Source organism: Halteromyces radiatus, assembly GCF_025201355.1.
Source record: "Halteromyces radiatus strain CBS 162.75 chromosome Unknown BX664scaffold_9, whole genome shotgun sequence".
NCBI lineage: Eukaryota > Fungi > Mucoromycota > Mucoromycetes > Mucorales > Cunninghamellaceae > Halteromyces > Halteromyces radiatus.
This window is the reverse complement of record NW_026251695.1, coordinates 142,618-164,475: the sequence shown is the minus strand read 5'-3', so window position 1 is coordinate 164,475 and position 21,858 is coordinate 142,618. Positions and strand designations below refer to the sequence as shown.

At 34.3% G+C, this 21,858-nt stretch overlaps 10 protein-coding genes across 10 annotated transcripts; 5 read left to right on the top strand and 5 right to left on the bottom strand.

Annotated features, from left to right (window-relative positions):
- Positions 1-128: 128 nt before the first annotated feature.
- BX664DRAFT_302865 (CAP domain-containing protein) lies at positions 129-886 on the top strand. The gene is made up of 2 exons (XM_051542451.1): positions 129-401; positions 472-886. The coding sequence occupies exons 1-2, from the start codon at positions 193-195 to the stop codon at positions 728-730; spliced, it is 468 nt and encodes a 155-aa protein (XP_051396508.1). The 5' UTR covers positions 129-192; the 3' UTR covers positions 731-886.
- Positions 887-1,799: 913 nt separating this feature from the next.
- Positions 1,800-3,875, top strand: BX664DRAFT_341444 (ABC1 family-domain-containing protein). Its single transcript, XM_051546997.1, has 4 exons — positions 1,800-2,769; positions 2,869-2,983; positions 3,044-3,063; positions 3,128-3,875. The coding sequence occupies exons 1-4, from the start codon at positions 1,836-1,838 to the stop codon at positions 3,793-3,795; spliced, it is 1,737 nt and encodes a 578-aa protein (XP_051396507.1). The 5' UTR covers positions 1,800-1,835; the 3' UTR covers positions 3,796-3,875.
- Positions 3,876-4,109: 234 nt separating this feature from the next.
- On the top strand, positions 4,110-4,676 carry BX664DRAFT_341442 (uncharacterized protein). Its single transcript, XM_051546996.1, has 2 exons — positions 4,110-4,277; positions 4,340-4,676. The coding sequence occupies exons 1-2, from the start codon at positions 4,132-4,134 to the stop codon at positions 4,470-4,472; spliced, it is 279 nt and encodes a 92-aa protein (XP_051396506.1). The 5' UTR covers positions 4,110-4,131; the 3' UTR covers positions 4,473-4,676.
- A 53-nt stretch (positions 4,677-4,729) lies between these two features.
- BX664DRAFT_286176 (uncharacterized protein) lies at positions 4,730-5,615 on the top strand. The gene is made up of 2 exons (XM_051541702.1): positions 4,730-4,887; positions 4,965-5,615. The coding sequence occupies exons 1-2, from the start codon at positions 4,742-4,744 to the stop codon at positions 5,605-5,607; spliced, it is 789 nt and encodes a 262-aa protein (XP_051396505.1). The 5' UTR covers positions 4,730-4,741; the 3' UTR covers positions 5,608-5,615.
- Positions 5,616-5,927: 312 nt separating this feature from the next.
- On the bottom strand, positions 5,928-6,335 carry BX664DRAFT_352948 (uncharacterized protein; the record flags this gene model as incomplete). Its single annotated transcript, XM_051547693.1, has 1 exon — positions 5,928-6,335. One exon carries the CDS (start codon positions 6,333-6,335, stop codon positions 5,928-5,930), a length of 408 nt encoding a protein of 135 aa, XP_051396504.1.
- A 210-nt stretch (positions 6,336-6,545) lies between these two features.
- On the bottom strand, positions 6,546-7,914 carry BX664DRAFT_341435 (uncharacterized protein). Its single transcript, XM_051546995.1, has 3 exons — positions 7,250-7,914; positions 6,952-7,177; positions 6,546-6,742 (listed from the first exon to the last, which is right to left on the bottom strand). The coding sequence occupies exons 1-3, from the start codon at positions 7,795-7,797 to the stop codon at positions 6,629-6,631; spliced, it is 888 nt and encodes a 295-aa protein (XP_051396503.1). The 5' UTR covers positions 7,798-7,914; the 3' UTR covers positions 6,546-6,628.
- A 1,173-nt stretch (positions 7,915-9,087) lies between these two features.
- Positions 9,088-11,237, bottom strand: BX664DRAFT_202234 (uncharacterized protein). The gene is made up of 10 exons (XM_051540122.1): positions 11,061-11,237; positions 10,889-10,993; positions 10,780-10,813; positions 10,594-10,707; positions 10,403-10,468; positions 10,260-10,318; positions 10,003-10,109; positions 9,742-9,928; positions 9,624-9,686; positions 9,088-9,560 (listed from the first exon to the last, which is right to left on the bottom strand). The coding sequence occupies exons 1-10, from the start codon at positions 11,154-11,156 to the stop codon at positions 9,195-9,197; spliced, it is 1,197 nt and encodes a 398-aa protein (XP_051396502.1). The 5' UTR covers positions 11,157-11,237; the 3' UTR covers positions 9,088-9,194.
- A 1-nt stretch (position 11,238) lies between these two features.
- BX664DRAFT_202241 (uncharacterized protein) lies at positions 11,239-12,911 on the bottom strand. Its single transcript, XM_051540123.1, has 7 exons — positions 12,441-12,911; positions 12,238-12,364; positions 12,062-12,166; positions 11,799-11,962; positions 11,647-11,708; positions 11,503-11,564; positions 11,239-11,457 (listed from the first exon to the last, which is right to left on the bottom strand). Exons 1-7 carry the CDS (start codon positions 12,738-12,740, stop codon positions 11,426-11,428), a joined length of 852 nt encoding a protein of 283 aa, XP_051396501.1. The 5' UTR covers positions 12,741-12,911; the 3' UTR covers positions 11,239-11,425.
- Positions 12,912-14,053: 1,142 nt separating this feature from the next.
- On the top strand, positions 14,054-15,276 carry BX664DRAFT_286174 (S-adenosyl-L-methionine-dependent methyltransferase). Its single transcript, XM_051541701.1, has 4 exons — positions 14,054-14,141; positions 14,319-14,686; positions 14,742-14,793; positions 14,857-15,276. Exons 1-4 carry the CDS (start codon positions 14,078-14,080, stop codon positions 15,189-15,191), a joined length of 819 nt encoding a protein of 272 aa, XP_051396500.1. The 5' UTR covers positions 14,054-14,077; the 3' UTR covers positions 15,192-15,276.
- Positions 15,277-15,931: 655 nt separating this feature from the next.
- Positions 15,932-21,458, bottom strand: BX664DRAFT_286172 (glycogen debranching enzyme). The gene is made up of 8 exons (XM_051541700.1): positions 21,243-21,458; positions 20,882-21,030; positions 20,278-20,798; positions 19,574-20,195; positions 18,836-19,514; positions 16,902-18,726; positions 16,719-16,802; positions 15,932-16,632 (listed from the first exon to the last, which is right to left on the bottom strand). Exons 1-8 carry the CDS (start codon positions 21,339-21,341, stop codon positions 16,061-16,063), a joined length of 4,551 nt encoding a protein of 1,516 aa, XP_051396499.1. The 5' UTR covers positions 21,342-21,458; the 3' UTR covers positions 15,932-16,060.
- Positions 21,459-21,858: the final 400 nt, after the last annotated feature.

Here is a 21,858-nt window from a genome sequence, read left to right as displayed (position 1 = left end):
ATGGCAATAATAAAGTGCATTAGATCGTCGGTATTGTTACACTATTAGGGTTATACGAAACGTAAATCACTACGGTATGTCTGCTAAAATTCTCCATTGATGGTAATATAAAAGCGCATCTTTCTTGTGTTCCTTCCTTCAATTAATCATCCATAACAATCCCATTCCTTTCCTTCTAAAAAAAACAAAAATATGTTGAATCGATTCTTCATTTGCATGGTAGCTCTCGCCTTGATGCTTCAATTTGCATATGCCCTGCCAAAGAGGGATATCAACACCATTGTCAAGTTTCATAACAAGTATCGCAAACTCCATGGTGTACCTCCTTTGAAGTGGGACAAGAAAGTTGCTCAATATGCACAAAACTATTCCGAAAAGTGTGTCTTTCAACACAGTTACGGGTAAGTAACCGTATAGTCAGTAATTGTTTTTTCTAACGAGCTTTTTTTTTTTTTTTTTTTTTTTTTTTAGTCCTTACGGAGAAAACATGGCTATGAATTACCCTTCGTGGGCTTCTATCGTCGATGGCTGGTACTCTGAAGTTGGTCATTATAATTATACGGACCCTGGCTTGACTTCTCTTCATTTTACCCAAATCGTATGGAAAGATACTACCAAAGTTGGCTGTGGTCTCACTAAATGCCCTGGAGGTCCAATCACATTCTGCTCTTATGATGCGCCAGGAAATGTTATCGGCACTTTCACTAGCAATGTATTTCCTCCCAAATAAAGGTTCAAACATATTGTAGTGGTAGTATTTTTTTTCTTTAATAATGATAGGTTTTGATTTATCATCTACTTGAATAAAGCAGTACATGCATTGTCTTTTTGATGACCAAACCCCGATCCAATGTCTACGAAAAGGTGCATCGATTTTTTTTTCTTCCGTTTTCTTTTTCTTTTTCTTTTTTTTTTTTTTTTTTTGTATTGGAATTTCTTTTTTCTTTTTCGAGTTTACTTAAAAACAAAGCGTATAGCACCATGGTATACCTTAGAAGATAGAATCAATATGTTTAGTTTGATTACTAACTGTATGCAACAATATTTTGAATTTGGGTAGCGATAGGTATTAATAAGGTTCAAATTATATCAACAGGAACGATCTTCTTCTTCAATAACAACAGCAACAAGAGAATAAAACTCGATAAGGAAAACTATACCAAAGAAAGAAGGGCAACTATATGTGACGGAAACAGATGATTCACCTATAGGATACAAAGATATGGAAGGTAAGGAGCGTTTGTCATCTTTTATACTGAACGTACAGTGATTGAAGTGTCTTTTTTTTTTGACAAGCAAGTCAATAGTAGGCGAATACAATATATATGCTCTATAGAAAAGGGAAAAAAAGATTGGCACAGTACTGGATTATGATTCCTTTTTTATACGCAGGAGCTCGACTTGCTGGAAAAAGGCGCCCACCAGCGGTTTAAGGCTATAGCTATAGGAAGACGAGCCTTTTTGATAGTATTTAGTTTTCGAATGATACTGTATATTAGATTAATAAATGAAAGACTATTTATTTTTATTTATTTTTTTTATTGTGATATTGTGATATTGTGGGTTTTATGAAATAGGATGTAGTATAAACCATGCAAACAATACGGATATGATAACTATTAAGCATAGTGCACATCATCTTTTCGATTCTGGTTACCAGAAGCTCTGTTCATTTGTGTCCCGGTTATCTGGGACTGAAACCTTTTTTTTTCTTAAAAAAAGAAAAAGGTTGAAAGGTAGACTTTTTTCTTTCTTTTCTTCTTTGTCTCTCTCACTTTTTTTTTTTTCTTTTCCTTTTTTTTTTTTTTACATTGCTAGATAGTGATTAGTTTGGCATGATTCGTGGGCGACACTTTTTATCCTCTTGTACAAGATGGATGCCCACCTCTTCGTCTTTTTTTACACCTCTTCGTCCTTCTATTCGTACATCCTTTAATCACTCTTTACGACAAGTCAGCACCTTACCTCAACGTCCGTCCAATAAGTATCGAAAGCTAGGCTATACAGCTATGGTAGCAGCAGCAACAACAACGACTTTATATTATACCAATGAAGATTGTCGACATGTGATAACCGCTTTTGAACGATGTGGAGTGGCAGGAAAAGTGGGTGTACTTGTGGCACTTGATTACAAGATGACATTATCGAAACATTACGATTCTGAAGAAGCCAGTGTGGAAGCACGCAAACAATGTCATTTACGCTGTGCTCATCGAGTATTAACGGCATTACAGCAACTCGGTGGGATCTATGTCAAGTTGGGTCAACATGTGTCAGCGATGGTGTATCTTTTACCAGTAGAATGGACTTCGACGATGGCAGTTTTACAAGATCGATGTGATCCTACACAACCGGAAGACATTCGACAACTTTTTCTAACAGATTATGGGCAACCTATCGAAGCTGTGTTTGATGATTTTGATTGGACTCCTATTGGTGTGGCTTCTTTGGCCCAGGTGCACAAGGCTCGATTGAAATCCACGGGGGAATGGGTAGCGGTGAAATTGCAACACCCAAACTTGGATGATTTTTGTCGTATTGATATGCAAACAGTATCGGTGATCTTTGACTGTATTTACTACTTTTTCCCTGATTTTGGTTTTGGTTGGTTGGTGGAAGAAATGAAAGAATCTTTACCTCAAGAAATGAATTTTGCTCATGAAGCCAACAATGCTCGTCAAGTTGCTGCCAATTTTGTTGATGACAAGACCACAGCCTTGGTCATCCCTGCTACCTTGTGGGCTCTTCGACGAATCATGTGTATGGAATGTAAGTTTACCCGGTGGAGATTCAAAAAAATAAATATGGATCATCTTTTATTATCCAAATCAAGAGTTTACTGATTTTCTTTTTATTATTATTATTTAGTTATTGAAGGAGCTCGTATTGATGATTTAGAATATATGAAGCAACATGGTATTGATCCTCGAGCTGTATCTTCAGAATTAACAAGAATATTTTCAGAAATGATCTTTTTACATGGGTAAGTAAAAATCAAAAAAAAAAAATCATTTATTCAACTCATTCTTTTTATTTTCTATAGTTTTGTCCATTGTGATCCTCGTAAATTACAAATAAAAATAAAAATAAAAAAAAAAATGACTAAACGTAATTTCTTTTTTTATAGATCCTGGTAATGTGATTATTCGACCTTCAACAAAGAAACATGGACATAATTTTGATCTAGTATTACTTGATCATGGATTATATCGTACATTACCTGATCAATTACGTTCGGACTATGCTCATTTATGGACATCATTGATCAGTGGGGATGAAGAAGGAATTCGAATTTATGCTCATCGTGTAGGTGGTACGGATGGATATCAATTGTTTGCCAGTATGCTGACAGGACGTGAATGGGCCAAGATCAACAATGCAGATTTGAATTCGATACGAGAACAAGAAGAATTAGGACGCATGACTGAAGGTGCACTGACATTTTTGGTGGAAGTGGCGGATATTTTGGGCAAGATGCCTCGAACGGTATTACTTTTACTCAAGACAAACGATCTTTTACGACATGTGGATGAACAATTGAATGTGGTACCTGATGAAAGGATTACATATGTGATTATGGGACAATATTGTTCCAAGGCGGCCTGGTTGGATACACGATCTTATTTGATTCAACAATTAAAAGAGATTGGTTGGCATTGGTATTTGATGAAATCTCTCTTGAGTGCTTGGTGGCATTATCAGAAATTGGAATACTCTCTTTGGTTTTATCAATTAGCTACTGTAGTAGTGGATGATATTCGTACTCTTTGTATCAAATGGTTTCCCTTGTATTAGATTAGAATTATTAGAATGATATATAGAAAAAAAACTTTTTTTTTATTACAACACTTTTATAAAAAGCTCTTTTTTATTACAACACTTTTATAAAAATCTCTTTTGACTCCTTTATTGTATATAGACAGTTCCTCCTAAAAAAAAAAAAAAAAGAAAAGGAAAGCTTGAGAAGAATCAATCTATGCCGAACATTGACCCGTATTTTTGTTAAAAGCTACCATTCCAAAATGGAATATGATTGGCTGTCGAGTTGCTGACCTTTTTTTTTGGTGCAAAAGTTTCGTCCAACATTTTTTTTTTTTTTCCATTGTATCTTTTTTTTTTTCTCTGTTGTAAATGTCCTTATATTTTTACTCCAAATTGGCATTGACTGGATTTTATATTCTCAAAGATTCCATGTGGAGCCGTGTACTTCATTTTGCTGCCGATGCTGTCTTAGTATCAGTGATTTTGGCTAGTGTGAAAAGATCCACAGGTATCACGTAAGTAATAAAAGAAAATATATATATGTAAAAGATTAACTTTTTTTCTTTCATCAACATAGACCAGCAGTATCTAAAATCAAACACAAAGGACTTCGTAGTTATGTAGAACAATATTTGAACATGGGTGAATACATACTGGATGCCTCCATCTTGTATCTTAGTCACTCGTCTTATTTTGAACGACGACGATAGGAAGTAGTGGATTAGTCATATCATAGTATAGTATGACAATAGTGTTGACGTTTATTCCCTTTGTTGGATAGATGATGATGAATAAAAAATATTGATTGTTATGCCGACAGTTAAGTAGGTTTGTCATCTTCTGTTTCATTCGATAGCAATTCATTTGGGATGACTGGGCTTGAATGAATTCTTTTTTTTTATATATATATAAATGGGTTGCCTTTTTTTTTTTTTTTTTTTATTCTTTATCTTTTCTTTTTACTATTATTATTTATACCATGACTATTGATGTTTATACATTCCCTCCTTCACTTTGGGCGGCTGTACCTAGATTGATTATTGAAGAAAAAGGTATTCAACAAGACGTACGATATATCAATGTTGATTTATCCAAAGCAGAGAATTTTTCACCTGAATTCCTCGAGTAAGTATTTATTTCTTTCTTCCTGTTTTTTTTTAACCTCGTTTTTTATTTTATTTTATTAAAAAAAAATAATGTAGACTCAATCCTCAACATACTATTCCTGTCCTTGTGGATCATGATACCAAGATCAAAGAAACGGATTCAACAGTAGTGGCGAAATATTTGGATGATAAGACAGGAGGGACTTTGACACCTTTGGATGCTTTGCAAAGACAAGAGATGCAAGATGTCATCACACTGTTACATGGGGCTCATGATGTAGGAAATCCTTTGTTTTTCACAGCAGGATCAGATAGGGACAGTGATGCGAAACGCGAGATGGTCGTGCCATTTTTGAAGAAGCGGATTGGAGGTTGGCAACATTATGCAGCGATTGATCAAGCACGGGAAGCATTTTACAAGCAGCAGATTACTACAACCGAACAATTGATGGAAGCGTATGACTATCAGCATCATCGACAAGCCGCTGATCAAATGTACAAACAACATCAACAATTATGGCAACTTGGCCTGAACCTTTTGGACAAGTTGGAGAACAAACTCAAGGATGGTAGGTTGTTCTTGGTGGGACAAACTTATACTTTGGCTGATGTACATGCCACACCAGTGTTGGCTCGCTTGGCTTTGATCAAAGGTGACGCGATGGTGTTTGGAGGTCGTGATTATTTGACTGCTTATTATCAACGCATCAAGGCTAAACCCAATTTCAAGACAATTTAATGACGATGATTCTTTTTTTTTTTTAGTTCAGATATGATTTTATTTTTATTTATATATTGATTTCAATAATAATAAAATACTAGTTATATATTATGAAGATGATGGTTCGTCTGTGTGTGTGTGTGTATAGGTTGATCATGTTGCAAGAGATCACATGGTTGCATTCCTTTGTGTTTTCGTGCGGAGTCGAATAATGTGGGAATCTTTATCTCGAAAATTGATTTAAAAAAAAAAAAGAGATTTATTTTGTACAAAAAAGAACTATTTACAAAGAAGGCGGGATATCATCAACAAAAGAATTAATCATTGGATATAATAAATTAATTGGACCAAAAGATAGGACGAGAAGGATCAGGATAACGATGAAGAGGAGGTTTATATACGGTTTGAGTAGTTTCATCCCATTTGAATTGAGGAGCTTGATATTGAGGATGATCATCAGGAAGTGGTGTAGGCATAGTGAATTGTTTACAAGAAGCAGGAATATGGATAAATGTCGGTCGATTCGGTCGATTCAATGAACGACAAGAAGGTTCATCATCACTATCATCGTCATCATCATCATCATCGTCATCGGCTGTATTTGAACTGTATGAACCCATGGATGATAAAGAAGGGGGAGATCGATGCTTCAACATGGGTGGCATCACTACCACAGGGGCGACGGTAGGTTCCAAAGTAGATCCAGAGAAACGAGGTAAATGAAATGAAGGATAATATTCGGCCATTGACTGAATGATGATGATAAAATAATAAAAATAAAAAAAAAATACAAAGAAGAAAAGGAAAAAAAGGGCTTTTATATGAGCTTCCTTTTTAGAAGTGGGCTCACCTTTTTGTTTATTTGTGTAACTCGGTTTCCATGAATTCTCACTTTTTTAGCCTGATGTCGTTTCCGATTTGTTCCCGCTAGTGTCTCCCCACATTTTTAGAAGAACAAAAAAAAAAAATAGACCACGGAGTTTTTTTTTTTTTTTTGTTTCAATGGATTTATTATTATACAAAAGGACTAAGATAAAAACTATAAATCACGAATTCTTTCCACCATACCACATTCTGGAAGATGAGTACCACGATATTTGATAAGATATTCACCATTTTGTTTGGCCGTCACCGTTTTATTTACTTGACAACCCTATAAAAAAAAATATACAGGTTAGTCATAATCCATAAAAGGAAGCGAATGAAAAAAAAAATCATTCAGTGGAGCATGAATATCATATGTCAGCTTCATACAAATGATCGGGAAAAATCGTGCATATTCAAATATGCGACCACCTTGATTTTTTGCCCGTCTCTTCCCGTCCCTTTCCACGCATATGATCCTTTTTTTTTTTTTTTTACCTTATTGCTATTTGAACATTTGTAATAAATACTTCTACATCCGGTTTTCTTTTGAGTAGTGTTTCCGTTATTGCGCCAAAAATAACTATCCATATATGGGAAATCTCTTGTTTCGACAATCTTAGTAATGGCCTGCATTTCACGTCGTCTTCGAGGTTTAGTTGTATTTTCTTCTTGATCTTCATAATGATCAGGTACTGGTGATGGGTAAGCACTACTAGCAGCACTATTGATAATAAAAATAAGTGCCTGATTCTATCATCCTTCCTTTTTTTTTAAAAAAAAAACAATATTTTACCTTTGTTCCATTTCTTCATCCGTTAAATTTGGATCAGTTGTTGATGGTGAGGTTGGAGAAAGTGATGGTAATAGAGTAGGATAATTAGAACCAGAACTTCCCATAGCTAACATGGCAGCAGCAGCAGAATTTCGACGTTGTTGATGTTGATCAAATGATTCCCTTCTTGATGATGGACTGAGAGATTGTTGTATGGAAGGATATGGACCACGATCTTGTTGTGGTTGACGTGTAGGTATAGATATTTTACGTTGATACTTTTGTTGTGACGTTGATATTGTTTCTGGAATAGAAGTGGTTGTTGGTGGTGGTGGTGAATCATGTTTCAAATAATAATCCAATTCCTTTGCTCTTAATTTGGCTTCTTCTGCTCTTCGTTTATCTTCTTCCACTTTACTAGTCAAAATCAATTTCAATAATTCAGGATGTGCTTTGTATTGTTGAATAACTTCTTGTAATTCATATAAAGGAGCTGATGTAGAGACTTCATGAGGATAACGTGGTTGATCATTGTTATTGTTATAAGGAGTACAAGTAAGTTCAGACATTATATATGTGTATGGGGATGTAAAATTATGTATAAATGTAAAAAGGTATGTATAAATAAATATATATATATATATATAAAAGGATAATATGTATAAGTGAAAAGAAAGGAAAAAAGGTTGGAAAAAGAAAGGGACAGAAAATAAAAAAAGAGGGGAAAAAGGGACTCATTCATTTATAAAGTTTACTGAGTTTGAATACCATCCAACGCCCAAAAAAAAAAAAATATCCCACGAAATGGATTGCAATAAACATTTTCATATGGCGAGAAATTGAGTTAGTCAATCACTTTCTTTTTTTTTGTAATTTCTATTTGTTTCCATTTCTCTTTTTTTTTTTAAAGAACGGATGATCATTCCATTTACTATTTTATTCTTTCTTTCTTAATTGAATAAAATCATCCTTTTTTTTTTGAGTCATCCTTGATCATCAACAAGAAGATAATTAGAGATCGAAAATAAACCAAGTTGAGTCAATGTTTGTACTACTCACTTTTTTTTTGATATTTTGCTTTGTCATTGTCAAGTGCGGGGAATAGAATCCGTTTCGTGATCTTCTCTCTTTTTTCCCTCCGTTTCTTACCTAGGCTTTTCCAGTCTTTGCCGCTTTTTCCCCCCCTTTATCAATTTCACATGCTATTTCTTTGTTCAGTAATCATCAAAAAAAAATTCTCCTTTCATACCTTTTCTCTTTTTGAATTTATCATTTCATCAAAGTAAAATCAATAAAATAGATAAAATATTATATATATATTTCATAAGCTTAAACGATTATCCTAATGTTTAGATGATCGGATACTTAAATCTTAATTCTTCCAAACGAAAAAAAAAAAGATAAGAATAGAAGAAGAAGCGATCTAACAGGATGTAGGAAAAAAAAATAAGGATTATTATTATTATTACAATTATCATTGGATTGATTTCGATCTATTCATATCTAATCGCACATGTCAAATTTAAAAAAGTTATCATGATTTTGCGGGGAAAGCGATAAAAAGAAGAAAAAAAAAAACTGAGAGTGAATCAACAAGTTTATCAAATTTGATTTGATTCAATAATCTTCTTTACAAACGTGAAAAAAAATAAAAAAGAAAAAGCCCGATCTATCCCGGGAAACCCCGTACTTCATCCTTTGTCCATAATTTTGAAAAAAAGGAAATATCTTTCAAACCTTTTCGTATGTTGTTATCGGGGATGTATGTATTTTTTTTTCTTTTTTTCACACCCGCCCCCAAAAAAAAAAGTCAAAGTTAATTTGTAAGAGTATTCAAAGTTTGCCCTAAGAAAATCACATTTGTCATAGAAAGCTAAAAAGTCAAATCGATAAACTAAAAATGTTTTTTTTTCAAACAATACATATTTATTGATCATCATTTAAATTAAAAATATTAACTATAATTTCATTTTCTTCCTGCTAAAAGCATGGCCCTGAAATCTTCATTACTACGAGGTTCTGTTGATGATGTTTGTGTTGTATCTTGTTGTCGTTGTTGGACTCCAGATCCTCCTAATGCTACTCTTCCACCTCGACGACCACGTCCCCGACCACCACGATTCCTTGGTGTAAATGCTGGCTTTTTGAATCCATCATTTTCATCCTTGGTCGTAGATGATTGTTGATCCTGTGCCTTGGCTTTCTTCATACTGTGATCCATCGTATCTTTTTCATCATCTGTCGAGGAGAGTCTTCGTTTCTTTCCTTGTGTTGTCATGGTTGCTTCCTTCTTTGAATCCTTTTGCTTCCGTCTATGTGCACTTTTCTTGATCTATAAACAAATGGAATCAGTTCGCTTTGACCTTTTTTTTAAAAAAAAAATATCTTTTCTAACCTTTTGATTGATTTCTTTTTGTTTCTTTTCTTCCTCCATTGCTTCTTGTTGTGCAAGGGCAGCCTAAAAAAAAAAGGAACGTCAGAATTCAAAGATGAGCCATCTTTAATATTATTACCTGCCATTCCCTTGTCAACACTTTGGATTTCTTATTGATCCGCACAAAACAATCTTCCAATGATTCTACAGAGCCTTCTTCATATTCCATTGATAACCATATATTGAGTAATCGGTCTGGGTAGTCCAGATTCTTGGCAACAGCTTGTTTGAAAAGAGAGGTACATCGATGTATATTTCCAAGTGATCTAAAATGTTGAAAGAAAAGAAAGAAAAAAAAAAGGTTAAAATGGATAATTCGAATGCTATTTTGTTTTGTTACCTTTCTAATTCGATGTAGTTGAGCCAAGCTTCAGCATTACGACCATGTTTTTTGATAACACCATCCCAAATTTCTCTTGCCCGTTCAATATCACCTAATCGTTTGCCCTAGAGGTCATATCAACAAAAAAAAAAAAAAAAAAAAAAAAAAAGAAAGAAAGAAAAGGGAGAAAGAGAAAAATGATCAGTTACCAACTAGTGCCAAACCTAATATCGATATATCCCATATACTGACTGTCACCTTTCTTTTTCTTTTACCTCTATCATTGCCCAGTACTTTTCAATACGATAATAAGGATCACCAGTCTCCGGGAAAGCTTAAATGGGTATATTTAAAAGAAATAATTTGATTAGTATCATTCATTCATACCATTTTTTTTTCTATCACATGTTGTACTTACATTCGTCAATGTACATTAAAGCTTCTTGGAAGGTGAGTCGCAGATAGCTCACTGAATCTTCATCAACTATATTAAGTATGTAAACAAAAAAAAAAATGAGTCAAAGCTTGTATAATCTTCTCCATATATGGTTTCTTCTATCCATGTTTTCCTATTCCCCTAATCTGCACAAAACCAAAATCTCATCATACCTTGTTCCCAGTCCACTTGTCTTCGTGCATGTGCACATTTTGCCATCATAAGTGTCACCAAATCTTCAAGACTTGCTAATAATGCTTTGTTAGAAATAGCACGATCAAAAATACCTAGCGCAAGAAAAAAAAAAAAGATGATCACATTAATATCATATGATTCTCTCTTACATTCTATCATCTTACCAATCACTTCTTCCATAGGACTACCGGAGGATTCCTATAAACAATGAAATTATTAGTCTCTTCTTTTTGAATACATGAATATCCCTCGATCATATTTTTTTTTTTTTACCATAAATCGTGCCAAATGAGCCCATAATGCGCCAGACCAAGGACAATTACGTACCGCACGAAGAGCAATAGGTTTCAAAAACACTAAAACATGAGCACTTTCCATCTGTCAAACCAAAGGAAAAAGTAAGAAAAGTACACAATACAAAATTGGAAGAGACATATAAACTTACCATAAAACAAATATAATCTTCCCATAACCCAACGTCAGTACAATAGATAGCAACTGCACGTTCATACAAGTTTCGAACATGATTCAAACTTTTCATTTTCTTAGCTATCTTTTCATTCTCAATATATTGATAAAAGACATCCAAAGAATAATCTGCTTCTTTCTAAATAATAATAATAATAATATACAATCAGCTTTTATGTAATATTTTGATGTTGACCTGTTACCAGTTTTTGTTCATAATAATCCCTATCTTCTGCAGCTGCTTTGGTCACGGCATAAATCTTGTTTGCTTCCACTAGACTTGCTTCATAGTTCACATTGTCGTAAGTACTGATAAGTTGCGAATAGTTACTAAAGGTCTCTTCACAAGCTATACCCAAAAAAAGAAAAGATGACTATGAGTCTGATAAACCAAAAATAAAAAAAAAAAAATTCTTTACCTATATGCAGTACACCTAATCGATCGAGATAAATTTGTTTGAGTTTGGCAAATCGTTCAGGACTAAAAATTTGACAAGATTAACAAAATTGAGCAACAAATACAACAAGAATGATGTCAGATATCCATAGATCTAAGGTATTACCTTTTGTAATGTTCCATCAGCTTTGTTTCAAAATCGGCATAAGCATTCCAAATAACATGGCTCTAAGGAAAGAAAACAATCCTATCAATTCATCTGCCTGTCCCTTTTGACTTTTAAATCTCATTTATTCTTTTTTTTTTTTTATTCAATACCTTCTCCACATGATATGCAGTTGCCCGTACAGCCCGTAATAGATCTTCCCTAGTTGTATTCACTATTTCTTCCAAATCAGAGTCATTTTTATCCTCTATTTTATCCCATGCTTGATCAAACTTGTTGCGAATAAAGTCCACATATGATGTCCAAATAGGAATGGCTAATCATATTTAAAAAAAAAAAAAAAAAAAAAGAGAGAGAGAGAAATATAATGTCAGTGGCCGAAAAAAAACAATAGTTGTTCATATAAGCAACTTACATAGATAGTCTTGTTCTGCCTCTTGATAAAGACGACGAAGTTGAATTTCTCCTTGTTCAGTTGTAGCATTCTTTTTGACGTCTTCAATCCAATCCAACCAAAGTTCTATTAACAGTATAAAAAAAGAAGAAAACAAACATTAAAGTTTATTCCAAAAAAAAAAAAAAGATACCTACGTTCTGTCAAAGGATATACATCATGCATAGCTTCCCTAGCGATTTCAAGTGCATCTGGTAAATCGGCCACTTTACACGCGTCAATTCGACGTACCAGTAGTTCATAGTTCGTATTATCAATAGATAACTAAAAGAAAACATCAGTTTGTCAATAATAGAAATGAGAATGTTACTTTTGTGTTTCAAGTGTCCTTTGAATTTACCTTTTCTTCAATATCAGGTAAAGATTCCAAAGCAGCCAAGCTTCTTTCAGCTTCTTGTTGTTCAATAGATTGGGAGGACTCCTTATTCAAGTCTAAATCCATTTGATCATTGGTTGTTGTAGTATCAGTAGTAATAGGGACATCTTTAGTAATAGCAGTATCATCCAAGTTTGGAGTTGGTTCATCCATTATTGGTGTAGAAAAAGTCAAAAAAAAAAAAAGTGGAATCCAATGCAGACGAAAAAAAGAAAAGAAAAAAATAAGCGGTACTTGAAAACCGTGACCTGTTGGAAACTTCATAAGGGGAATCTGTCAAATGGGTTTGTCGATCATCATGGATCAGGATATTACATTAAAATCATGACGTTTTTAATATATATTTTGTATATGAAGTGCATTCAATAAATGGAAATGATGTGCATATTGATAAAACAAAACATCCTCTTTTTTTTTTGATCATATAAAATGGAGAAAAAGAAAAAAAGTGGTTAGATCTAAGTTATTTTTTTTTTATTTTGTTTCATTGATTATATAGGCCATCTTTTTTATTATTACCATAAACAGCCACACTTTTGTCAGTCAACACTGCCCCTTTTTTTTTATTTTCTTGTTAGAAGAAAACAAAACGGAAATGATCGGTGGACAGGAGGAATATAAAAAAAAAAAAAACTCCTTGATTACTATATTGAGGGTCAATTTCCAGCGCGCATGGGTGATACAAAAGCGCGAAATGACTTTAAACGGCAAGTGCATTGGTAAAGAACGGAAAAGACAAAAGGTAAAATAAAGCTGTAATGCATGGTGACCGTATGCGTTTGACAAAAAAGGGACGAGTCCGGTTTTAAACCCCGTTTTTCAAAAAAAAAACAACTGAAATAGGAAATCATCTAGTTTTTCTTTTTTTGTTTTTCTTTTCTTTTTTTCTTTTTTTTTTTTTTTTTTGTCATTTTCTTTGTATATATCTATATTATTTATAATATTGTTTTTTGCCTGTGATGAATCTTTTTTCTGGGATAAAGGATTTGAAAAACTTATCCATTTCACCTATCAAGATGCCGATGGGGTTACCGACATCAACAAATACTACTGGTAGTGGAAAAACATCTTCAACTCCTCCCGTTATCCAACGTCGTATTAGCTCAGAAAGTCGACGAAAAAGATTGATTCTTGCAAGACAAAAACATCAACAATCAATCATCTCATCCTTATTACCACGGTTATCTCGATCTTCGTCTGCATCTACTTCCTCACCAACATCCTCTGTCATGGCAAAATCAAGTCCATCACAACAACATATGTTTTCTTTTTTGGGGAAAAAGGTGGAAAACCAACCAGTGATGACTGACAACATTCAAAAACCATCGACATCATGGCAATTTGTGAAAAAGAAGAAACAAACACAACATTCCTTATTAAAAAAAGCAAGTCAAATCCTTCATTCTTCAGTAAAGGATGAATCCGCTATTACTATGGAAAGTGGAACATGTGATCCATCAGCAACAACAACAACAACAATAGCAATAAAACAAAAATCAGATCCCAACAGTTTCCGATCCTTTCCACCACCTGGTGACAACAAACATAGCAAGAAACCAAGTAAAAAACTATATGACCTAGCTCATTGGCCATGTGTATTGATGCAAGATGCTATTGAACAAGATCGATTGGTGGCACAACATTATCTTTTACGAACTGCTTTCGGTAAGGATTATCATGCACCTGTCCACTCACTTTTACAACGACAATATCCTCCATCATCATTGATGCTTGGACTTCAATTGGATGTAGCAAGATCAACGACTTCTCTTCATTCAACGTCACTATCACGATCATCATCATCTTCATCATCTTCATCATCATCATCATTATCTATCTCAGCAACCAGATCACCTCAAATGTCACCCACTTCATTTTCACCAGAACAACATAGTCATCAATCCCCAGTCGTCTTGGATGTAGGATGTGGCCTTGGACAATGGTGTATGGAAATGGCTACGACTTACCCACATTCTACCTTTATTGGTATTGATCTTCTTCCTAGTTATCCCAAAGACATCAAACCACGCAATTGTCATTTTCGTCAAGTCAATGTACGACATTTACCTTTACCTTTTCAAGACCATAGTATTGATTTCATCTTCCAACGTGATTTAAATTGGGGTTTGGCTCAAGATGAATGGCATCCATTGATTATGGAATATCTTCGTATTCTGAAACCTGGTGGATGGATTGAATTGGTGGAACCTGTAAGTACCCAAAAAAAAAAGGAAAGAACACATGACTTATATGTATGTTTGTTAGGATTTGGAAACCAAAAGTAGTCTGGAAAAAGAATGTGCCATGAATGATAAATGTAAGTAAAAAGAAAAAAAAATCTTTTTTGGCTCCCCTGACCATGATTGATGTTTTTTTTTAGTGTTACAAGGATTTAGGATGCGACAACAAGATCCTTATGCGGCAAGAAAATTACCTACTATCTTAGCTGTTCATGGATTTCGAAGGGTGGAAAGTCATTTTCAATCTTTACCACTTGGTTGGGAACGATTGACCAATAGCAAGAAACAAAGTCAAGCCATGGCAAGTCAATATTTATTCTATCTTCGATCATTAGGACCTTGGTTACGAAGAGTGATGGGATTCAGTCAGGCCAAGTACGTGGAATATGTCGATCAATTGCCTTCGGAATGGGAACAAGCGAAAACTTATGTCAATTGGCATTGTGCAACCGCCCAAAAACCATATGAATCTTGATTATTATTTTGATGCATGTATGTATGTAAGGATTCACTATAGAAATATTCTCCCTCCTTTTTTTTTTTTTTACCCTCATTCTCTCCTTCATTTTTTTTTTTTTTTTGTATTATCAAAAATCATTTTATGTAGCAACTATACCATTGATCTTTCATTTTTTTTTTTTTGTATTCTTTCTTATTTTATTTTTGTCTTAAAACAATAAAAACCATCTTTTTTATTTTTTTTTTCTTTTTTGTTCATGTTTGTTTGATAGAAGATAGATGGATAAATAAAATGAGTGACACAAAGACAGGGAGTGAGGGAGAACTAAGGGGAGAAGGATATAAATGATATATTGACACAATCAATGCATGTGAAATATCATCCATCCCAAGGGAATCTCTCAATGTTGTTTTATTGTCACCCACATATACTTTTTGTAGGTATCCTAGCGAACCTATATGAGACATGACATTGTACATATTCCCTTTTTTTTTTTTTTTTTTTTTGGTCCATATCTTACGTAAAAAGAAAAAATTGGTTGATTCTTACATGTATTGAACGAATGAATGATCAAACACGATGACACAACGAATAGTTTCAAATTCCTGGTAAATGAAAATAAAAACATTTGGATCATCTGATGATACCTTTTTTTTTATTATTATTATTATCATGCGTATCATCATCATCCGCATCGTCATTATCCACATTAGCAAGTCTATTATCGTCACCCTAGACATATACAAAGAAAAAAAAAAAAACTGACATGAAATGTGCATTTATTATGTGGTATCATATTGAGATACAAAAAAAAAAAAAGTACATGCGAAATCAAGGAGAAGAAATGAGGATAAACTAAAAACTATGAATTATACTATACTACACTACACAAAACTTTTTTTTTCAATCATATCATAAAATAGATCTAATAACGTCGATGATGACCAGGCTTGAGTAAAACATGAGTCCCAACAAGGAGCACCATCCTTATTGGTCAATTCAGGCAAACCACGCCAGGGATTCTTCTTGATTTCATCACGATGATTGCAAAGGATCCGTGCCACCTGAGAAGGGGTCAAAGCGTTGAAGAGGAGACACGCACGTAAAAAGTAACCGGTACAAAATAACCATTCGGGTCCTTGGTGATAGTTGCGTCCCTTCGCCACCTTGATGTCATCGGAATCATCACTGTTGTTGTAATAGGGTCGATATTCCAAATCCGAGGGATCAAGTGTTCGCATTCCTAAAGGTCCTTTGATGGTTGTGTCGGCTAATTGAAGAGCAAGTTGACCATGTTGTTTATTGAATAATTCAGGTGCTACCACCATGGCAATACAAAAGTTGGGACGTAATTGATATTCCGTATATGGTTTGCTTGCTTTCCATACATCTTTATAGATAGTTCGTCGGTTCACTATACGGGGATCCACATCATATTTGGTATCATCAGCAGGATCTAATTTTGCAGGAGAAGAAAAAAAAAAAAAAGTGAGATCGTCCTATCTGTCATTTCTGTCTTGTATAAATAGCTATTGTATTTACCTTTTGGTATATAATACACTCTTTCGAAATTATCTTGAATTAAACGATTCCAATCTTTGTAAAGAATTATCTTGCCATCCTGAGCTATATATACAAGATACCATCAAATAAAAAAAAAAAAAAAGATGAGAATAGTCATATATTTATATAAAAAAAAAATATCATAAGAAATAGTTCTATTACCTTTCACTTGAGTCCATTTGAAACGCCCAGCCTTTTCAAGTTCAATGATCCAACGTAATGTACTTTTTAGTAAACCGGAAATTTCAATAGGTGCACCATCCCGAGAAGTACCAGGTAAACCTTTGTTGTGAGCCTTTTCACTTTCACCCATCTTATCCATCCATGTGCCACAATTGAATGCATTGCCACCAACCAACAAACCAGTTTTCCAATCTACCTCGATATCAATATTGAATCCTTCATCCGACATTTGACGATCAATGGCTGGGCCAGCATTGTATTCTCTAAAATGAATACCTTGAGCGTGTCGTTCCAAGATCTCTTGAATGATCTCCCCAATAGTACTGGTGTATTGATATCCTTCTTCCACAGGCACAAAACGATCATCCTTTGGGAATCGACGTAATACCTTTTCATTCAAAATGTCATGTCCATCTGGCGCCATGTTATAATAATCTTGAATAGCTTGTGTAAAGAACCATACCGCATCACGTGCATTGTATCGTGGTTGTCGTACCGAATCCAGTAAATTGGGAATCAAGCCATGCTTGAGTGATCCTGCAAAGGAAAGGATATGTGCCTTGGCTTCTTTGAATCGTCCAGTCACCATCAAAAGTCCACGAAGAGAAATAAATACATCACGACCCCATGTACGGAAAGGTCCATTGGTAAAATGAGGAAGTCCTGCTGCCAAGGATGGATTGGATTCAGTTGGATGGAGTCCAGTCGAAGGTACTTGACCAAGTAATTGCACACTCGTCATCGCCAATTGTTGTAGGAAGAGATCATGTTGTACCAAAGGAGACATTAAAGAAAGAGCATGTTGATATATCTTGTTGTAAGCAGTTTGGATAGTCATAGCAAAATATTTTGGCACCAAAAAGTCTGGCATATCCTTCACTTTTTCCATACGAGAATCAAGCCAATCTCTCAAGCCTTGTAGATGAGGGTATTGAGGTAGATACTTGTCCAGACGATGAACCACATACTCCAATGCCCATTTTCCTTGTCGTAAATTGTCGCACACAGGATGACCAAGATCATTGTTGATAATAATAGGTTCAAGAACAGTCATGAATCCTTGCAAACCAGCATACACTAGTTTACCATAGCCAGGAAATTCGTAGACACCATCACCACCAGTATATTCCATTTCTTCCCCTTCACAGCGGTACAACGCAACATTGATATCCACCAAATTCAAACCCTTGATCACATCATTATCCAGTTGAGTCACCATTCGTTTCGTTTCTTCATATAGATTACCGATGGATGTTTTCAATATCATGATGGATCCAGGAGTGAATTTATCATCATCCAATACCACTTGAATGTATTCCCCTTTTTCGTCTTGTTTTGATACTAATGCAGGAGCAGGTAGAGGATCTACATGACTTGGTAATCCAGTAAGGAATGCATCATTCTTGACGTTCAGATCATCCACCTTGAGAGAAGCTCCAAAAACAAATTCAGCTTGAGATTTACGTAAAATAATAGGAGAGATGCCAGTACTTGCATTATTGGAGAATGCTGTTCGTGTAATCAAAAGATACCCATCTTGGGAACCAGGATGTTGTCGATGTACTAAAAGATAATCATTTTCTTGATGAACATGAACTTCACCATAACCTTGAAGAGACATTTGCAAATGAAGTAGTTGTAACTTGTGTTTGATTTCAACAATACCAATGCCTGTATCCGGTTCCGCATATTGTCGTTTTTCACCAACAACATCTAAAAGTCGTGGGTAGAGTTCATCATATCCTTTCACACTTCCAATGGAACAATCTGAGAAAGCCACCACTGCTGCATTAGGCAATGCATCCTGCAAATCAATCAATTAATAATTAAAAAAAAAAAAAGATTAGAAAACAAAAAAAAAAAATCATCATCATCATCATAATAAGTTTAATTTAATTCCTCTTTTTCATTACCTGAGCAAGTCGTTTTTGTAATGGAGTTTCATTATCATGAGTACAATCCATAAAGAGAGCACGGGGAGAACTACCATGTGAGACAGGTATTCGTTGTACATATTGAATATCTTTGAGTTCACCATCATAAGTCACTAGTTTCCAAGTCATATCTTCATCCATACTACCCACAGGTTTTCCACCATGACGATGAACCAATCGCGATAGCTCATGAGTATCCCAAGCTTGCATAGCCTCTCGAATCAATGCATGAATGCCAAGTCGCGACACAAATACATTATCTTTTTCTTCGGATCCTGTGAATAGTTCAGCCAAAACATAAAGATGAGGGCGAATCTTGCGAGCAGCATCCAACAGATATTCAGCCACATGCATTGGAGTAGAATGACAATTATCAATACGAATACCATGGAACATACTTGCTACTTGCTTTGTATAACACGTCATATGTTGCCATAACCAAGGATTATCTTCAGGTCCAGAACCATAACGAAGTTTCACACAATCACCCCAAATAATAACTTGTCGACGTAGATAAGCAGATGATCCAGGTCCAGCAAAATCTACCAAAGGATCAGCATTCCATATCCAACCATTGTTTGCCAACTGAAAACTACCGGGAGGATGAGATGATTTGGATTGTTCTAGTCGAGTAAAATAAGTTTCTACCAAAGGATTGCTATGTTTTATAAACACATAGTTAGTAAAAGAGAGAAATATTTTGAATATTATTCTTACCTTTTGCTTATGGGACCTAAATGAGGACCATTATCGGCCAATCGAGTAAAGATCATACGATTCTTGATATTATCTAAAGCAATACATACATCTTGATCATATTCCTTGTACCAGGGTAAATTACATTCATCCAAAAGAATTTGTAAACTTTTAGATAATTGTTCAATATCATGTTTTGACGTTTCATTGATATCATCCAATTGATTGACGGCCAAAATAAATGAAATAATGGATGGAAGATCCAATTGCTTGGGAAATCGAGTACCCGGTTTACCATTGCTGATCCATTTCTTATCGATGACGAAAGCGGCTTGCTGCTTCAAGGAGAGAAGATGCACTTGCTGATCTCGATATTTTTTTACGTTGACACCAGTTGCATCCTTGTCGATCAATCGTTGTTCGAATAAAGCCACACATTTGGATACATCTAGTATTTTATATTCATAAAGTTTAAGGTCAGGAAAAGTATGATGCTTGATATAATCGATAATAAGGTTCACGTCTGTTTCACTTTCAATAGTCGATTTTAATCCAAGGTGGTCTAGTTCGCCTGATAAGTTAACAAGAGCGGTATCCAATTCATAAGCAGGAACAAGGTGAGGAGAATTATGAAGATTATAACCTAACAAACGAAAAAAAAAAAAAAAAAAAAAAAGAGGAGATAAGAAAAAAAAAAAAAAAAGTGATATATTCATTTATCTTACCAGCTTCAGGATGTTCCAATAAAAAAGCAGAATCATTACTGGTATGATTCCAAACAATATCAGATAAAGAAAGTATTCCATGAGTTTGTTCCAAATGTTTCAATGTCTTTTTCACCAAGGTAGCACGTTGTTCAGAAGAAACAGAAGAAGGATTGTCAAAAAGATCATCAGCAAAAGTCAATTGGTCAGCAATAGAGTAAGGTGAGTTGGAAGTACCGCGTTGTTGCATAGGAACGAAATGAATCATATTGTAACCAGCATACTGAATAAAGTTGAAATATCGATCCCAATCCGAAATAGGTCCCATCCATTTTGGTACCACTGATTGTATCATCAACGCATCCATTGGCAAAAGAGAATCATCTGATCGAGTAATAATATGTGGTTCAACTACCCATCTACCTGAACTTGAACTAGTATTCTTCAAATCAGGACCATACTTGACATAATATTCATAAACACCAGGTCTATCCAATAGAAGATCACAATAAGCACAAAGTAATTGAGGATCTTGATTAAATCTAGAAAATAAATAAATGTTTACTATTTGTTTTTATTTTTATTTGTTTTTTTTCGGGGGGTAGATAAACAAGAATTTTCTTACTTGATTGCATGGAAAGTATGACGTTCGAATGGTTTATCTTTTTCAGGATAATTGGTGAATAAGATGGCTTGATTAATAGCAGCTAATGTTCCAGGTTGTAAGATCCATCTCATAAGAGTCATACGATAAGAAGGCGGAATACGAATATACTACATAACAAAAAAAAAGGATATTGTTAATTTTTTCTTGATAGAAAAAAAAGGAAAGAGTTCGGTTGACATGCAAAAAAAAAAAAAAAAAGAAATTACTCCCCAACGTGTTCTATTAGTTTGAACTAAACATGCATAAGGGTAATAAACACGCACACACACACATATTTATACAACGCACACCCTTTCTCTCGTTTTCCCCGGTATTTTACCTTTTTATCAGCAGTAGGTGCACCATCATCAGCCAAAGTCAAAGTAAAAAGAAGAGGAATAGCATCTTGATCATTTTCTTTAGTTGCTGATTTTGGCATTTGAATTGACTTGTAATAATAGTTGACTAATAATAAAGGCCAAAAAGTCAACGTATAACAAAAAGAGAAGACTTGATGAATCAATGTAAAAGTTTGAATTGTCGTGAGGTTTGTTTTTTCTTTTTTTTTTTTTTTTTTTTTTTTTTTTACCCTTTCAAATAAGAAAAAAAAGGGGGGTCAATGATATGCGAAAAACAAAAGGAAAAAAAAGTATTGACAAAAAAAAAAAAAAAAAGAGAAAAAAAGAAAATTAGGAAAAGAAAAAAAAAAAAAAGGCGCTACGTTATCTCTCAGTGTGGACCCGCCTTGTCATCCGTTTTGATGAGAACTCCTTGGAAAATGGCGTGTTTTCCATCTCCGAACATCGCTCACCCAAAACAAACTGCATAAAAATCAGCAATCAAAAAAAAAAAGTTTCTTTTTCTTTTTCTTTTTCTTTTTTTTTTTTGTTTTTTTTTTTTTTATATATATCTCTTATCATTTAAATATAATAATCTATATACACATAATTATTATG

Excerpts from the sequence above, each read along its gene's own strand:
- BX664DRAFT_286174 (XM_051541701.1), top strand. The coding sequence starts at position 14,078 with ATGCAAGATGCTATTGAACAAGATCGATTGGTGGCACAACATTATCTT. Across the intron at positions 14,142-14,318 it reads TCTTTTACGAACTGCTTTCG|CAACCAGATCACCTCAAATG; the intron begins GTAAGGATTATC and ends TATCTATCTCAG. Across the intron at positions 14,794-14,856 it reads ATGTGCCATGAATGATAAAT|TGTTACAAGGATTTAGGATG; the intron begins GTAAGTAAAAAG and ends GTTTTTTTTTAG.
- BX664DRAFT_202234 (XM_051540122.1), bottom strand. The coding sequence starts at position 11,156 with ATGAAAAGTTTGAATCATGTTCGAAACTTGTATGAACGTGCAGTTGCT. Across the intron at positions 10,994-11,060 it reads AAGATTATATTTGTTTTATG|ATGGAAAGTGCTCATGTTTT; the intron begins GTAAGTTTATAT and ends TTGGTTTGACAG. Across the intron at positions 10,469-10,593 it reads ACAAGTGGACTGGGAACAAG|TTGATGAAGATTCAGTGAGC; the intron begins GTATGATGAGAT and ends TACTTAATATAG.
- BX664DRAFT_302865 (XM_051542451.1), top strand. The coding sequence starts at position 193 with ATGTTGAATCGATTCTTCATTTGCATGGTAGCTCTCGCCTTGATGCTT. Across the intron at positions 402-471 it reads GTCTTTCAACACAGTTACGG|TCCTTACGGAGAAAACATGG; the intron begins GTAAGTAACCGT and ends TTTTTTTTTTAG.
- BX664DRAFT_286176 (XM_051541702.1), top strand. The coding sequence starts at position 4,742 with ATGACTATTGATGTTTATACATTCCCTCCTTCACTTTGGGCGGCTGTA. Across the intron at positions 4,888-4,964 it reads TTTTCACCTGAATTCCTCGA|ACTCAATCCTCAACATACTA; the intron begins GTAAGTATTTAT and ends AAAATAATGTAG.
- BX664DRAFT_341435 (XM_051546995.1), bottom strand. The coding sequence starts at position 7,797 with ATGTCTGAACTTACTTGTACTCCTTATAACAATAACAATGATCAACCA. Across the intron at positions 7,178-7,249 it reads GATGAAGAAATGGAACAAAG|TGCTGCTAGTAGTGCTTACC; the intron begins GTAAAATATTGT and ends TATTATCAATAG. Across the intron at positions 6,743-6,951 it reads AATGTTCAAATAGCAATAAG|GGTTGTCAAGTAAATAAAAC; the intron begins GTAAAAAAAAAA and ends TTTTTTTTATAG.
- BX664DRAFT_286172 (XM_051541700.1), bottom strand. The coding sequence starts at position 21,341 with ATGCCAAAATCAGCAACTAAAGAAAATGATCAAGATGCTATTCCTCTT. Across the intron at positions 19,515-19,573 it reads TTAGGTCCCATAAGCAAAAG|CAATCCTTTGGTAGAAACTT; the intron begins GTAAGAATAATA and ends TATAAAACATAG. Across the intron at positions 16,633-16,718 it reads AGTGTATTATATACCAAAAG|ATCCTGCTGATGATACCAAA; the intron begins GTAAATACAATA and ends CTGCAAAATTAG.
- BX664DRAFT_341444 (XM_051546997.1), top strand. The coding sequence starts at position 1,836 with ATGATTCGTGGGCGACACTTTTTATCCTCTTGTACAAGATGGATGCCC. Across the intron at positions 2,770-2,868 it reads ACGAATCATGTGTATGGAAT|TTATTGAAGGAGCTCGTATT; the intron begins GTAAGTTTACCC and ends ATTATTATTTAG. Across the intron at positions 3,064-3,127 it reads TTTTGTCCATTGTGATCCTC|ATCCTGGTAATGTGATTATT; the intron begins GTAAATTACAAA and ends CTTTTTTTATAG.
- BX664DRAFT_341442 (XM_051546996.1), top strand. The coding sequence starts at position 4,132 with ATGTCCTTATATTTTTACTCCAAATTGGCATTGACTGGATTTTATATT. Across the intron at positions 4,278-4,339 it reads AAAAGATCCACAGGTATCAC|ACCAGCAGTATCTAAAATCA; the intron begins GTAAGTAATAAA and ends TCATCAACATAG.
- BX664DRAFT_202241 (XM_051540123.1), bottom strand. The coding sequence starts at position 12,740 with ATGAAGTTTCCAACAGGTCACGGTTTTCAAGTACCGCTTATTTTTTTC. Across the intron at positions 12,167-12,237 it reads TGTATATCCTTTGACAGAAC|AACTTTGGTTGGATTGGATT; the intron begins GTAGGTATCTTT and ends TACTGTTAATAG. Across the intron at positions 11,565-11,646 it reads CTGATGGAACATTACAAAAG|TCCTGAACGATTTGCCAAAC; the intron begins GTAATACCTTAG and ends TCAAATTTTTAG.